General features: G+C 49.9%; 1 protein-coding gene across 7 annotated transcripts; it reads right to left on the bottom strand.

Moving 5' to 3' along the window:
- Positions 1 to 466: 466 nt before the first annotated feature.
- TMEM186 (transmembrane protein 186) lies at positions 467 to 15,993 on the bottom strand. 7 transcript variants are annotated; one of them, XR_009256483.1, is made up of 3 exons: positions 15,898 to 15,993; positions 13,309 to 13,630; positions 467 to 2,196 (listed from the first exon to the last, which is right to left on the bottom strand). XR_009256483.1 is itself a non-coding variant. In XM_058710316.1 (2 exons), exons 1-2 carry the CDS (start codon positions 15,898 to 15,900, stop codon positions 11,452 to 11,454), a joined length of 642 nt encoding a protein of 213 aa, XP_058566299.1. In that variant the 5' UTR covers positions 15,901 to 15,979; the 3' UTR covers positions 9,685 to 11,451. The 7 variants fall into 7 exon arrangements, 2 of the variants coding, with proteins under 2 accessions (XP_058566299.1, XP_058566300.1); XR_009256479.1 differs by having other exon boundaries at positions 13,309 to 14,545; positions 15,898 to 15,977; XR_009256480.1 differs by lacking the exon at positions 15,898 to 15,993 and having other exon boundaries at positions 467 to 1,723; positions 2,131 to 2,196; positions 13,309 to 15,875.
- Between the last annotated feature and the right edge of the window lie 77 nt (positions 15,994 to 16,070).

Here is a 16,070-nt window from a genome sequence, read left to right as displayed (position 1 = left end):
TCGTCTGTTCACTCGTCCCTTTAACCGGTCACTCCTTCATGGGACTGTCCTTATGTACCTGCTCTGCCCCAGGCCCAGTGCAAAGGCCCAGGAATACAGAGGGGAAATACAACATGGTCCCTCCTCTCGAGGGATTCACATGTCATCAGGGACAACAGACTCTTAAGTCAGTAGTCAAAGCAGAGGGACAAGTGCTGTGCCGAGAGGAATGTACGGGAACGTCAGGAAATCAGAGGGAGTGTCCGTCAGGGGCAGGGGTTTTCAGGGGGCAAGTGACCTTTGAGCAGGGTTTTGCAGAACAAGCAAGAGTTCTCCAAGCAGACAAGGCAAGGAAGAGTGTCACAGGAAAGGGAACGCACTTTCAAAGGCACCTCAGCCCACAGTCTCGCACCTTTCGCTGGGGATCTAGATTCTCAACATCCCAAGGCAATATCCCAAGATTCAAGGCCTTATTTAACAAGCCAGATGCAAACCAAACCATAATTCATGTATTGGCATGAGGACGCTTTCTCTGGAGGACTTTAACGTTGGGTGCAAACATTCAGTAAGGTTCCTGGGGTCCCAAAGGTTTCCGAGCCAGGGCACGACCAGAAACTGGGCTCTCTTTGGTGGAGAGAGTGGCCATAGACATTTTGTTCTCTCCCACGGGGCAGTCATAGAGGAATGAAATCGTTTTATCTGGGAAGTCATGTCCAGACTTACTCCCTCCTTACCAAGGGAAGTTACTTCTCGTGAAACTTTTTAAGCCATTTATCAACACGTTCTTGTTGGCTCAGGGCGTAGTAGGAGTTCCTGAGGCATCTTCTTTTCAGGGTGGGGGTAGAGCTGGAAGGATTTCAAAGCAGAGGACTCTCGGCAGGGCTCAAGATGGTAGAAACTGTGGAGAGGGGGGTAACAACGGGGAGCCCGGCCGACAGGTTGCTGTCCAGGGCTGGGCCCGCGGAGCGCTTCTGTGGCCGACGGTCTGGGAACGAACCCATCTCCCATTAGTGCTGTGGACTTTAGTAACTATCTCTAGGAAGTCTTTTACAGAAAGCAAGGTCCTGTAATAGCAAGTCTTAGCACATCCTCACTTTTATTGTAAATGTTTTTTTATAATTTTTACTGACAGTAACCATGCAAAATTGTGCACATTAAAACATCTATATATCTATACCTATCTCTATACATATATATATATAAATGTATACATATATCAGCCCATGGTAGAGGAGCATAGCTAGGGAGCACCGCCCACTAATGCATTCACATCTTGTTCACGGTATTCTGTTGACAGTGCGAATAAATGATAAAGAAGTTAACATGTCACAGTGTAACTGATGACCATACGCACAATTCCGTGAAATTAAATGTTTCCTGTGTTAATCGGTATTCTTCAATTTAAAAAAAAAAATTTATAATGGAAACAGAGTGAATGTGTCCTTTTTGGGTTTGGAAACAGTTTTGTTAAATAATTGTTTGACAAGCACACATTAAGCACCTACTCTGTACCTCTTAGGGAGGTCTTGGGGGGTTATACTCTACCTGCCCAAGTCTGCCTGTACTTAGGACATACTGTGAGGCCACTATTTTCACCAGGCTTCATCAAGGACTTACCATGTGACGGGGGCACAGGGATAGACAAGGCGTGGTCCTTACGCTCAGCTCATCTTTGGTGGGGCAGAGGTCACAGTGACACGGGTACACCCTGGACGCTGCACATTAACAAAGGGCGGGCCCCGAGCTGGGGTGGAAGTTGGTCCCTGAGTTTCATCTTCAAGGTCAAGCAGGAACTGCACCAGTGACTCGGAGGCAGGATGGAGGGCATTCCGGACCCCAGACACAAAGGCAGGGTGAGGGCAGGCATCCCAGGGTGTGGATCAGAGAAAGACCACAAGAGTCAGAGACCAGAGAAACAGGCAGGACTGGGCCCCAGAGGGCCTTTGGGGCCACACTGCGAGGCAGGGGATTTCCACGCAGGGGTGCAGGAGGTGCAGGTTCGGAGCAGGGGGGAAATCCAACATGCCGAGGACATGAGGGACGGAGAGACCGACACACCAGTCAGGAGTGTCCAGGACCCAACCTGGACAGGGACCATGGGCTCCTGCTCCCAGCTGTCAGTGACCCCCGTGTGGCTCTGACTTTTCTCACCTGCAAATTGCATGGTTTGGATTGCATGGTTTCCCAGGTTCCTTCCACCGTGGACACTCAACGCGTCTATTAGATTATCGTCGAAGGCAAGGTTTACTATTACATGTATTGTTTAGGGGTGCCTGGGTGGTGGCTCAGTCAGTTTAGTGTCCGACTCTTGGTTTCGGCTCAGGTCACGATCTCACAGTTTGAGTTTGAGCTCTACGTTGGGCTCTGTGCTGACCCTGGGATTCTCTCTCTCTCTCCCTCTCTCTGCCCTTCCCCTGCTCGCTTGCTCTCAAATAAATAAACTGAAAAAAAATTTTTTTAAACAAAACAAAACGTATTTTAAAAATAATCACATATTGGGGCGCCTGGGTGGCTCAGTCGGTTAAGCGTCCGACTTCAGCGCAGGTCACGATCTTGCGGTCCGTGAGTTCGAGCCCCGTGTCAGGCTCTGGGCTGATAGCTCAGAGCCTGGAGCCTGCTTCCGATTCTGTGTCTCCCTCTCTCTCTGCCCCTCCCCCGTTCATGCTCTGTCTCTCTCTGTCTCAAAAATAAACGTTAAAAAAAAAAAATAAATAAATCACATATAAACGGGGCACCTGGGTGGCTCAGTCGGTTGAGCGTCCGACTTCGGCTCAGGTCATGATCTTGTGGTTCGTGGGTTCGAGCCCCACGTCGGGCTCTGTGCTGACAGCTCGGAGCCTGGAGCCTGCTTTGGATTCTGTGTCTCCCTGTTTCTCTGCCCCTCCCCCTCCCCCGCTCGTGCTTCATGTGTGTCTCTCAAAAATAAACATTAAAGAAAAATGTTAAATAATCACATACAGTAACAATTATCGTTTGTTGACCATCTCCTATGTGCAAGCATAGGCTGCAGGTGCTTTATAATTTTCATGACAAACCTATGAGCTGTGCCTACTTTTTTTTTTAATGTTTATTTTTGAGAGTGTGAGTGGGGGAGGGGCAGAGAGAGAGGGAGCCACAGAATCCGAAGTGGGCTCCAGGCTCTGAGCTGCCAGCACAGAGCCCGACGCAGGGCTCAAACCCATGAATTGTGAGATCATGATCTGAGCTGAAGTCGCACGTCTAACTGAGCCACCCAGGAGCCCGTTGTGTGCTTACTTGTAAGATGAGGAAACAAGCTCAGAGAGGTTGGGGGAGCCCGCCCCAACCATTCAGCTCGGGAGCTAGGATTTGAAACCCAGACGTAGGAATTATGGCATACTAGTGTATCAACAGATGCGTGTGTATGTGTGCACAGCCAGCTTGGGATCGGGTGAGGGCAGGGGCTGTCCTCCACCCCAGGACCTTTCTCACAGCCAGCCTGGCCACCAGACTTGGAAGGCCCATCTGAACTGGTCAACATCAGTGTGAGCTCTTAGCATACCTTCTTAGAGCCGGTGGGTGATTGGAAGGCACCGAAACCTCAAATACTCCTCGTTACAAATGGTCACTGTGGGGCACCTGGGTGGCTCAGCTGGTTGAGTGTCCGACTCTTGATTTTGGCTCAGGTCACGATCCCAGGGTCGTGGGATGGAGCTCCGTGTCAGGCTCTTCACTGGGCATGGAACCTGCTTGAGAATCTTCCTCTCTCTCCCTCTCTCTCTGCCCCTCTCCCCTGCTCTCTCTCTCTCTCTCTCTCTCTCTCAAAACTAAAAATAAATAAAGCCAGGCACTGCTTCCTATTTTCTGTTCTCCTTCCATGCTGGGGAGGCAGGATACGGCAGTGGAATGACCCGACTCTCCTACTTTCTAGCTGGGTAGCCCATCACCCCTCTGAGCCTCCTCTGTAATGCTATCCTGCTAGCCTAACACGTATCAAATGCTTCCCTGGACCAAGCGCTATTTTAGGTGGATTCCAGGTACTAAGTCCATCGTCCCAACCCCCTTAGGTGGGTACTTTTATTGCCACTGCTTCCCAGATGAAGAACCCAAGGCACACGGAGAACTTCTCTGGCCACAGCCACAACGTGGCAGGGCATAGTGCCTCCCATGATTCCACACAATGATACATTTCTGTCAACCTTCCAGTTCCTGCTCACAGCAGTAAACCTACTTCCCAATGCAGATACAAGCCCCACGGAGTCTCGGAGTCTCGGAGTGTATCTCAACTGTTAATCAGTAAAATGGATGTTTTGTCTCCAGAGTTGGTAAAACATGGCCCTGCCTGATTAATCGGACAGGATTTTACAGTTGAATGCCACAGGAGCAAAACAAAGCCATAAAAGTTGGACTCTGCCTGGGACTCAAAGGGACCCTGTTACTTTCCATTTGGGGACTCACAAGTCCTGAAGTCACAGAGCAGCAGTGAAACGAAAGCCCCCAGCCCTGGCCATCTGGGCAATTTTCCCCCGGCTGCCCCCACCCCCACAAGCGGCTAAGTCCCCCACATCGGCTCTGGGGAGTGCATTCAACATGGTCGCTGAATGGTAGGTATGCGGCCCCTGTAACATGGAAGTCTCATCTTTGATCACCAGTGCAGGTAGGACACCAGCTCCCAGCTGTGCACACCGCAGATGTCCCCAGCTAGAGCTGACCTCCCGCGGTCTGGGGGACCATGTCTCAGTCTGCCCAGGGGGCTATGACAGAATACGAATACCACTGCTGGCCTACAACCCACTCGCGAGCTCCCTGGGTGCAAACTGAGACTGGTTCCCATACAGGGAAGGCAGAGAGAGGCTGGAGAGAGAGGAGGCCGCTCCAGTGGGCAGGCGGCAGGACTCACTAATACCTGCAAGAGGACTTAACTCACGAGGGGCCTTAACTTACAAGGCTTGTCTTGGGCAGCTGCAAGATAAGGCCTCCACACCCACCTGCCAGAATCTGAGTTTATGTGGAGGCCTTCACTGGGTTCAGGCATGTCTACCGTGCAGATGGCCTCAACCCCACATCACTGTTTCAAGGCTGTGTCCTTGGGCAGCTTCCGGAAACAGAGAAGCCAAGTAGAACCTACATTCCAAGGACGGGGAGGGGGAGGAGGGAGCCTCCGATTGCCCAGGGCCAGCCTGAGGGTCAACTGGCAGTCATGCCTTCTTGATGACCTCCCCAACAACCATAGACTGGGCAGCTTAAACATTAAACACAGATTTCTCACAGTTCTGGAGGCTGCAAGGCCATGATTGGTTGGTGAGGCCCCTTGTTATGTCCTCATATGGCCTTCCTTGGGGCACGCGCGCGCACACACACACACACACACACAGAGCCTCTTTATTCGTACAGGCCCTGATCACACGAAGGGGACCCTAATCACCTCCCAAAGGCTCCACCCCAAACACCATCACATTGGGGGTTACGGTTTCAACATAGGAGTTTTCAGGGGTGGGGGGTGGATATACATGTTCAGTCCACAGCCAAGTACTATACGAAAATGGACATAGCACAGACCACGCCATTCCCTGCAGTTAAATTCTACACAGCCCAGGGCATGCAGGCGGGTCTCAGCGGACAGGCAGGAAAACCACTCTAGAAGGGACAGGCATAGCCATGTCACCGATGCTCTCCACAACAGAATGATTCCTAATGTCAGCCCAGCTTCCAAGGCCAGCATGGGAATTCACGGTGGATTCACCTAAAAAGCTGACTTGAGAGATCTCGAGCTTTTTACAGCATTTTTCACTTGTTAAGACAGACAAGATGTTCATCATGAATACTTAAAAACAGTATTGGAAGGTTGTAACGTTGAAGATGGGTATCTTCCCTCCATTCCACCCCCCCCCCACACTTCACCCTCTCCCCAGAGGTAACCACTGTGAACTTGCAGTGTATGAGGGTTTTTACAAACACAAGACCACACAAAACTCTATTGGTTCTGTGACTTGCTTTTTCTACTGATCGCGGTTGCCATGGTTACCTTTCCACATCAGCAGATACTGTTCAAGCTCATTCTTTTTAAGGGCCATGCAATATTCCATAGTAAGGCTCTACCGACATTTATTTAACTGTGTCGCCTACTAATGAAAACTGTTTAGGGGCACCTGGGTGGCTCAGTCGGTTAAGCTTCCGACTTTGGCTCAGGTCATGATCTCACGGTTCATAGGTATGAGCCCCACAACAGGCTCTGTGCTGACAGCTCAGAGCCTGGAGCCTGCTTTGGATTCTGTGTCTCCCTCTCTCTCTCTGCTCCTCCCCTGCTCACATTCTGTCTCTCTCTCAAAAATAAATAAACCTTAAAAATTTCTTTTAAAAATGTTTATTTCCAGTTTTGTCATTGCTGTTTGTTTTGCTATTAGGAACACTCAGTGAACATCTTCGTATGTCTCCTTGGGTATTTCTATTAGATTATTATTTTGGATTTGTTGTCAAAGTGGGGGAATCACCCATATATCCATCACCTGAATCTGAAGACCACTTGCATTTTCCGAGACACTGCTTTCTCATCTGCACGGCTTTTGGGAAGGGTAAATCCCACGCGGGGATTCTCAAAAGTCAGGGTGCCTTGGAATTACCTGGGAAGCATAGAGATTCAAACTCCCCAGCATCTACCCAGCATCTACCGGAATCCGTCCTTAGGGACTCAGCACAGGTTTTGCTAGTTTTGCTGGTGTTGACCCGGGGAGTCTGGGCGGCTCCCAGGGACCGCTCTTGTGGTGCTGCTGAAGTCCCGCCGCGGTCAGGTGGAGATCGCGATTCCGGCTCGGAAATGAACGCATGCATGATGCCTTTGCTGTGTGTGCCCTCTGCTGGTACCGTGTGAGCAGACACACATCGCAATGGAGGCTCTCTCATGCCACGGCTGGTGGGCTGGTGAGGACGGGGTTTTCACCTCCCAGGGTGGTGATACTACAGAGCAGTGACTGGCAGCCCAGGCTACAGGTAAGAATCACCCTGACAATGGCAACGGCTGGTCGTGGGCCTGGGCAGCAATATTTTTAAAAAGCTCCCCAGGTGATTCTGCACACGGAACCAGAGCTGAGAATGTATTCTTTAAGGGGGGGGAAAATTGGCCAGGGAACACAGAGTCCACAGAGGCAGGAGTTACTCTGGTGTTTTCTGTCTACTAGAGTCTGTTTCAGAAATAGACTGAAATAGACTAAAATTCCAGCCTGGCTGCATTTCAGAATTGGCTTCGAGACTGTCAAAAATACAGATTCTGGGGACCCACCCCTGACATAACTAAAATCTCTGGGGGTGACGTTCACTCAGGTTAATAGCTTAGAACTAGACCGACACCAGGGACTATTTGAGTTAATTCTTATCTTTAATGAGGTCAAAGTCAAATCGTTAATACCGCCTGAGACATTTTATAGGCAAAGACTGTCTTTGGGGAAAGGGGTTCACAGTCTTTGAAGGAGCTGGTAAGCGGGTGAGGGAACAGTATGGAAGGAAACCAAGAGCTACATGTAATTGCTATGTAACTGACTCTTCTCTATACAAGTGAATCTTCACTAACAACTTCTTGAGCATAAAGAACACCTGTTATACAGAGAAAGAGGGGAGGGGAGGGGGGGGGGAGGGAGAGGGGGGGAGAGAGCACACATGCGCAAGAGTGCTCTATACAGACATTGGGGAGAAAGGTTTCCAGACAGAGGGAACTGCCAATGCAAAGACCCTGAGGCTGGAGCATCCTTGATTACTGAAGGGACAGCAAACTGGATATGACTGGCAGTGGTTGAAGACAGAGCTGTGGATAAGACACAGCTGGGGACAGGGGTGGACCCAGACCACGTTAGACCTTGTAGGCCATGGTGAGCACTTCAGTTTTTACCGCAATGCCGTGGTTTGTTTGTTTGTTTATTATCACTGGCTGCTGTGAGAACAGGCTCCAGATGGGTAAGGATAATAGAAGCAGCAGGCTGCAACAACCCAGGGAACATACGAGGGCGGTGTGGATCAGAATGGCAGGAGGTGGACAGGGTGAGAGGTGGTCAGCTTCTGGTTGTAGTTTTAAAATAGAGTCAGCATTGGGGTGTCTGGGGTTAAACATCCACCTTCACCTCAGGTCATGATCTCACAGTCTGTGAGTTCGAGCCCTGCGTTGGGCTCTGTGCTGCCAGCTCAGAGCCTGGAGCCTGCTTCGGATTTTGTGTCTCCCTCTCTGCCCCTCCCCCCGCTCATGCTCGGTCTCTCTCTGTCAAAAATAAGTAAACATTAAAAAAAAGTTGTTTAAATAAAGTCGCATAAAACAAGTCAATGGAACCACATGCCATTTACCTTGAAGAAAGAGGCCCCAGGGACGCCCAGGCCCACACCCAGGCTCTGGGTCACTGCTCAGTGGGGGTTCTCCTGTGTGCAGAGCCGTTGTGTCTGGGAAAACCATAGATATGCCCAGGCAGTGGGTGCCCAGTGTCCCCAAACATCTGAGGGACACAACCACACACTCCCCAGACTTCAGTCTCCAACCACAGGAATGAATTCACACCAGCTGGCATTTAATAGAGAATTCAAATCCATGATCCTACCACCTTTCATTTGCATCTTTAACTAAAACTGAACACAAATTAAACAGTGCTGTTTTCAGGGCACCTGGGTGGCTCAGTCGGTTGAGCATCAGGCTTTTGATTTTGGCTCCAGGTCATGATCTCCTGGTTCATGAAATCGAGCCCCACGATGGGCTCTGCAATGACAGTGCAGAGCCTGCTTGGGATTCTCTTTCCCCCTCTCTCTGCTCCTCCCTTGCTCACACTAAGTAAATAAATTTTAAAAAGAAAATAAAAAGTGAAGGACCAACCACATCCACTCGGTGGAATATTTTGCAATTTCTGAATTTGTTTTTGCATAAAGAGTATGATTTGAATGAGGGGCGCCTGGCTGGCTCAGTCAGTAGAGCGTACGACTCTTGATCTTGGGGAGTTCGAGCCCCACGATGGGTGTGGAGTCGACTTCAAAAAAATAAAGGACACCTAGGTGGTTCAATCGGTTAAGCATCTGACGTCAGCTCAGGTCATGATCTCATGGCTTGTGAGTCCAAGCCCCACATCAGGCTCTCCGCTGTAGGCACGGAGCTCACTTCAGATCCTCTGTCCACCTCTTTCTGCTCTTCCCCTGCTCGCTTGTGCACTCTCTCGCGCTCTCTCTCTCTCTCAAAATAAAGATTTAAAAATATTTAAAAAAATAGACAAATTAAAAAAAAATTTTTTTTTTTTTTATTTTTTAAAAAATTTTTTTTTTAATTTATTTTTGGGACAGAGAGAGGCAGAGCATGAATGGGGGAGGGGCAGAGAGAGAGGGAGACACAGAATCGGAAACAGGCTCCAGGCTCCGAGCCATCAGCCCAGAGCCTGACGCGGGGCTCGAACTCACGGACCGCGAGATCGTGACCTGGCTGAAGTCGGACGCTTAACCGACTGCGCCACCCAGGCGCCCCAAAAAAAAAATTTTTTTAAGGAGGATTTGGGGCTCCTGGGTGGGTCAGTCAGTTAAGCACCTGACTTTGGCTCGGGTCATGATCTCACCGTCTGTGAGTCTGAGCCCCGTGTCAGGCTCTATGCTGACAGCTCAGAGCCCAGAGCCTGCTTGGGATTCTTTGTCTCCCGCTCTCTCTCCCGTTACCCACTCACACTTGGTCTCTCTCTCCTTCAAAAATAAATAACTTTCCCCAGTTTTACTGAGATAGAATTGACATATAACATCGTATCGGCTTAGGGTATACAACATAATGATTTATGCACGTATATATCACAAAATGATTATGACAAGGTCAGTTAACATCAGGCATCTCACATAGTAATGAGGTATTTTTTTTCTTGTGACAGAATATTTTTAATGTGTTTACAAGTAAGATAGCTATGTTACATGAAGCAAAAAAAAAAAACCAATTCCAGGTACAGGATAACACCTATGTTTTTAAAAAGCCTGAAAGCACGGTAAGATACCACCTCCTGCCCATCAGGAGGATGTGGAGAAGCCAGAACCCTCGTGCACGGCTGAGACGGGTAAAAAAGGACATGGCGGCTGTGGGAAAGTTCGGCGGTTCCTCAAAAACTTGCACACAGTCACCGTAAGATCCAATATTTCCGCCTGTCCGCCTGTCGGCATCCAGGAGCCCCAAAAGAAGCGATAGCAGGGACTTGTGCGCCAAATCTGACAGCAGCACTGTTCCCAACAGCCAAAAGGTGGAAACTATCAAAATGTCCATCAACAGACAGATAAGCAAACTGTGGTCTACACTGTGGTTATCCAGCCACGAAAAGCAATGAGGCTCTCACACAGGCTACAGCATGGATGCATGTTGGAAACATCACGCCAGGTGAAAGAAGCCAGACACAAAACCACAGTGGGCGATTCCGTTTACGTGGAATGTCCAGAAAAAGCAAATCCACGGAAACAGAAAGCAGATGAGTGGTTACGAGGCCGGAGGCAGGGGGAGATGGGGAATGACCGTTTAATGGGTACAGAGTTTCTCCTTGGGATGATGAAAACGTTCTGGAAATGAGCAGATGTGATGGCTGCACAACGTTGTAGGCATCCTTAATACCACTGAAGTGTACATTCAAAAATGGCTGAAGGAATACATTTACATGATGTGTGTTTTAACACAATAAAAGACTGGAAGTCCCCACAATAAAGCATCTAGTCACTGACTTCTGAGTGGTGGAACTGTTGACGATCACCTCTTCCTTCCTCTTTATTTTGCTACAGACTGTGAAACAAACATCTATTACTAACCACTAATCGTGCACACAACTAGCTTTAGCTTATAAAAGAACGCACCAGAACACAGCTCGCCTGGTTTTATCCACCAGAGCCTTCAGACAGGAGGGCCCCAGGCCACAACCTTGGCAAAGGGATGCTGCGCTCGCCTGGCCAGCACCCTCCGCCGCGGTCACACGACCCGCCTCTACCTGGGCTTCTTCCCGTTCTTTCCTGCTGCTGAGGCCCCAATGGGGGCGGCACAGGCCTCGGGTAAGCCCTACTGACTGCCTGGAAGCTTTCAGCACACGTCACCTTTGTACTGACCTTGACATTTACCGTTTATTTTCACACCCATGCCAGGAGACAGGATTTTTCCCTTTCTCAGATGTGAAAACCAGGGTTGAGAGACATGGGGACTCCGGGACAGGCAGTCGAGAACTGACAGCACCCGCGTCTGCTCCAGCCACGTCCTGAGCTTGCTCTGCCTCACCTCCCTGACTTCCGATTTCGTAGCACTGCCCTGCCTGAGTGAACCGGACACAGCTTCCTCCGAGAACCAGCTGTGAACTTCTGGCCGTTATCTGACTAAATGTCACACAAATGCAGTATGGATTGGTACCAAGGGCCTCTTTCCAAAACGCGATCACTAGCTTCTGTCTTAGGACTCTGTACATCCCAAAAGACGGGTGCCCAGAGGCCCTGCCGAAGTCTTCAGGTGCCCGATCCCGTTTCATCCTCGGCCTTCCTGCTGGAGACCCAGCTCCCAATTCACTTGAGGGAGTCCAGCGTCCCAAACACCTGCGTGAAACGCTCTCTGTCCACGATGCGTCCGTAGCGAAGGGTGAGGTAGAAGGTCTCCTTCCCACTGTACTGCTGGATACGCACAAACAGCTCCTGGGCCCGGTCCTTGGTTTCCGTCATGGGGATCACGTCGGCCACGGGGCAGTCCGTGTCCTGCCGCCGGCCCCAGAAGGTCAGGTGCGCCACCCGCAGCACAGTGCCCGCCTCGTTCACATACAGGATGCCCACCAGCCTCCGGAAGAAATAGCTCATCCAGCAGAGCATGGCCAGGGCAAAGCCAGCCACCCCGCCCGCGACACACAGGGAGCCGAGCGTCACGAAGCCCTGCGAGTACCAGTAGCAGCCAGGCGGGAGGGCCAGCACCGTGAGGGCCGTCTGTGCCACCTTCAGCCGAGACAAGTACCCGAAGGCTCTGATGGCGTCAAACCGGTAGACCATCTGGAAGTTCTCTGTCTCCACGCCTGCCTTCTCCTTCAGGGCGGGGCACCCGCTCCCCACCCACCTCCCCGGATCCCGGCCGGTGACTGTGCGGCACCACAGCCCGCAGACAGGCCTTCTCCACAGGGCCGGGCCGGGCCGCCGAAGCACAGCGCGGAGGAGGGCAGCCTGGAAGGGAGAAAGGAGACCACTGCTCTCAGGGAACTCAGCCATGCTGATCACGCGACGAACGTTTGCAGAGCATCTCACCCACAAGCTCCCACCAACCCTGCGAGGTTGCCTTTACTGCCAGAGACGGAGGGACAGAGAAAGCCAGATGCTTTAACTCACATGATCTTCATACAAGCAGTGCAAGACAGGCGCTCCCTGCGGTTGACCCTTGAACAATGGAGGCGTGAGGGATGGCCACCCCCATGCAGTCAAAAATCCACATGTAGCTTTTGACTCCTCAAAAACCTAACTACTAATAGCCTACGGCTGACCAGGACCTAAACCAATAAGTCGATTAACACATATTTTGTGTATTACATGTATCATACGCCGTATCCTTACAGCAAAGTCAGCTAGAAAAAAGAACGAGATTACGAAAACCGTAAGAGAAAACACATTTACGGAGCTGTACTGTATTATCCAGACCATTCAGTTTACGTTGTTCACAAGATGAATCGTCTGTCAGTACATAAATCGATACTGCCTTACAGGATACGAAACATCAACAGGTGTTTTGTTACCTGCCAACACTAGACACAAAAACAGAAAGATAATAAGGGAGATGCCTATTTATTTATAAGTAGGATGATTCAAGGATTGATAACAAAGACGCACTAGTAGGATCCTTTGATGGTGGCCTAGAGTAACCCTGTGTAACCATACGGCTGTTTCACAGGGGCCTCGCCTATACACTAAGGAATGAATGGTTAGAAAGTTTTCGTGGCCGGGGCGCCTGGGTGGCTCAGTCGGTTGAGCGGCCGACTTCGGCTCAGGTCATGATCTCACGGTCCGTGAGTTCGAGTCCCGCGTCGGGCTCTGTGCTGACAGCTCGGAGCCTGGAGGCTGTTTCAGATTCTGTGTCTCCCTCTCTCTGACCCTCCCCCGTTCATGCTCTGTCTCTCTCTGTCTCAAAAATAAATAAACGTTAAAAAAAAAAAAAATTTTTTTTCAAAAAAAAAAGAAAGTTTTCGTGGCCTACCGTGTCCCAGTTGGATTCATAATACACACTACCGGAAACACTATTTTTTAAAAAACCACTTAGCTGTGATGATAGACTGATATGCCGTCTCTCCAGTTAGGAGAGGGGGGGCATACTGGACCCCAACGTAACTCTTTGAGAGCAACGTGACAAAACAATAAGACACATCATTAATTTTATATTAAATTATCACCCACCTTATGCCTCTAAGGACAGGCCATCCACTTGCGGGCGAATCTTGCATATGATGTCCTGCCCAATGAATACCCAGGCGATGATGCAGTCCTACACAGTTCCTGCCGTACAGTTACCAGATTTTCACACGGAGACACTCGCGCGCACACACACACACACACACACACACACACACAACAGGTCAGTTTAACCGTACGGCATGACGACTATTTAGTATTCATTACGTGGAAGGGGTCTTTGTCCTCGTCATCTTTATGCTGAGCAGGCTGCGGGCGAGGCAGAGGACAGGCTGGTCTGGCCGTCTCGGGGGAGGCGGAGGCAGAGCTAGAGGAGGTGGAAGAGGAGGCAAGAGGGGCAGGCACACCCGGTGTAACTTCACGGACACACCTTGTAACTTCCGTTTGACTTCTCTGCCTTTTCATCTCTCTGAAAATGTTTCTATAGGGTACCAGCCCTTCTTCCACCACTTGCTTTAGTCTCAGTGCCCGTATCACAGAAGGGTCCATGCTGTGAAAGAAGTCAAAAGCCGTCTTGAATAATCGAAACCCTTCTGCCAGGTTGTCTAACGTCAACTTGTTTTCTGGCGCCGCTTCTCGCGCATCTTCATCCGGCACCGGTCCGGAAGCTCTCGCCTCCGCCGACTCACCCTCTGTTAACTCCTCTGGTGCCGTGACTCTGGGCGCCTGAGGTGGCAACTCATCTACTGCCTCTTGGGCGGGGGAAGCTGCTTCCCCTGCTATCTTGACATTTTTTAAGCCAAACCTCTTTCTGAAATTATCAAACCATCCTTTGCTGGCACTAAATTCTCCAGCCTTGGATCCTTCACCTTCCTTTTGCTGTAAGTGGTCATACAATGACTTTGCTTTTTCTCGAATCGTGTTAGAGTCTATAGGTATGCCTTTCCTATAGCAATCCTGCACCCACGTAAAAGCTTCATTTTCAATACGAGATAAAAAGCTGTCTCGCAGAAAGTGCAATGTGCTCGCGCCTGCTGGCGTAGCTGCCGCCACAGCCTCACGGATTTCCTTTTCCTTTTTTACAATGGTCCTTACGCTGGATTCATTCATCTTGAAATGACGGGCCACTGCAGCCGCAGACCTTAATCTACGGTACATGTCAAGCAATTCGACTTTTTCTTGTAATGTCATGACCTTTCTCTGCCTCTTGGGAGCGCTTCCAGAATCACCAGTGGTGTTTCGTATGGGTCCCATGGCGTTATTCAAGGTTTACAGTATTGCGCTAAACATGATGAAAAATATGCAAGAACCACGGGATCACTTTTTACAGCCATTTGAAATTTACGAGTGACGAACTGATCTCGCAGAGAGGATTAGCAACACACAGTTTTAAGCTTGGAAATCACAACACTTGAGATCACCACAGCAAGAGGAGGTGGCTATGATATTCTTACAGTCGTAGAGTATGTACTGCAGTTAATTTTATGGAGTTATTTAATAGTGCATCTTTGTTTCCATTTCTCTCAACTATGAATGATGCCATGTACAGTCTGTACATTTTGATAAACCTTTTTGTAACAAACTTGTGTATTATACTTCATGGAAGTAAATGATAAACTAGCATCTACATATATTTTATGCATTCGTGATACATCTTTTTTTTTTTTTTTCCAGTATTCCTAGGCTATGCAGTTCATCTGGTTTTCTCAAATTGGAGCAAATCTCCAAAAAAAACTTCACAACATATATATTTTTTTAAATCTGCGAAGAAGTGGGCCCACACAGTTCAAACCCGCATTGTTCAAGGGTCAACTGTACTTTACCACGGAGAAAACTAAACCCAGAGAAGGCTAGAAACATACCCAAAGACACACACCCGGTGAGTGTGGCAGAGTCTGACCCCCAAACTGGTCCTATTTCCTTCAGGGAGTTCAAAGAGGTACAAGAAAGGCGACACAGCCTCCATTCATTCAACACGTATCCAGGGACGACCAACTCTGGGCTGGGCACTGAAGACGTAAGGCTATATGAACGTTTTCCCCAGCAGGAAGCCAAACAACAAATGTCCAGATGGGTAACAAATCTCTGCGATACTTACCATAATAACTTCCCCATTCTGTCAGGTTAAAGCACCATCTTCGGTGCTGAAGGGAACCGCTGATTTCTTAGCCCTGCTTGGGGTTGGGGGAAGACCAAAGCAGGCGGGGATGGGAGGCGCAAACCCCAGCACAAGGTTTTTATTAGGTGCGCCGTTCTACACCCTGAGTAGGGCAGCGACAGATGCTTTGGACTTGGGGGCCAGTCACTAGCTGTAGCTCCTTGTGTAAGTAACTTCACTTCTCTGGGCCTCGGTTTCTTCCCCTTTCACAATGGGGGTTCACAACATACCACAAGAGATCATGGTTTCAAAGCTCTCAAATGCATTCAATGGACCCCAGGTTTGTGATGATCGGAGAGTGCCCTGTCGGCCCACGTGGCCCGGGCGTAGAAAGGCACAGCAAGCCTTAACCCACGCCGGAGCTCCCTCCCGCGGATCCTCCAAATCAGAACCCCAGAAATCCGCCTGCCTGCCTAACCTTGACCACGACCCCCAAGGCACTTCACCTCCCGTACTTCCCTCACCCGCCTCCTTACCATCGCGCGGATACCTGCCGCCGGAAGTGATTCCCCCCGCCCCCGGAACCTCTAAGAGCGCCTGCTCGGCCGTAGGAGGTCGCGTGTGGACGCATTGCATTCTGGGATTTGTGGTTCCTAAAGACCAACTGATTCTAGTCCCAGACACGTGGGAATGGATCCTCCTTCTCCCA

This window comes from Neofelis nebulosa, chromosome 18 (genome assembly GCF_028018385.1).
Source record: "Neofelis nebulosa isolate mNeoNeb1 chromosome 18, mNeoNeb1.pri, whole genome shotgun sequence".
Classification (NCBI taxonomy): Eukaryota; Metazoa; Chordata; class Mammalia; order Carnivora; family Felidae; genus Neofelis; species Neofelis nebulosa.
Note: the sequence above shows the minus strand (reverse complement) of the source record. Positions and strands in the feature narration are given on the sequence as shown.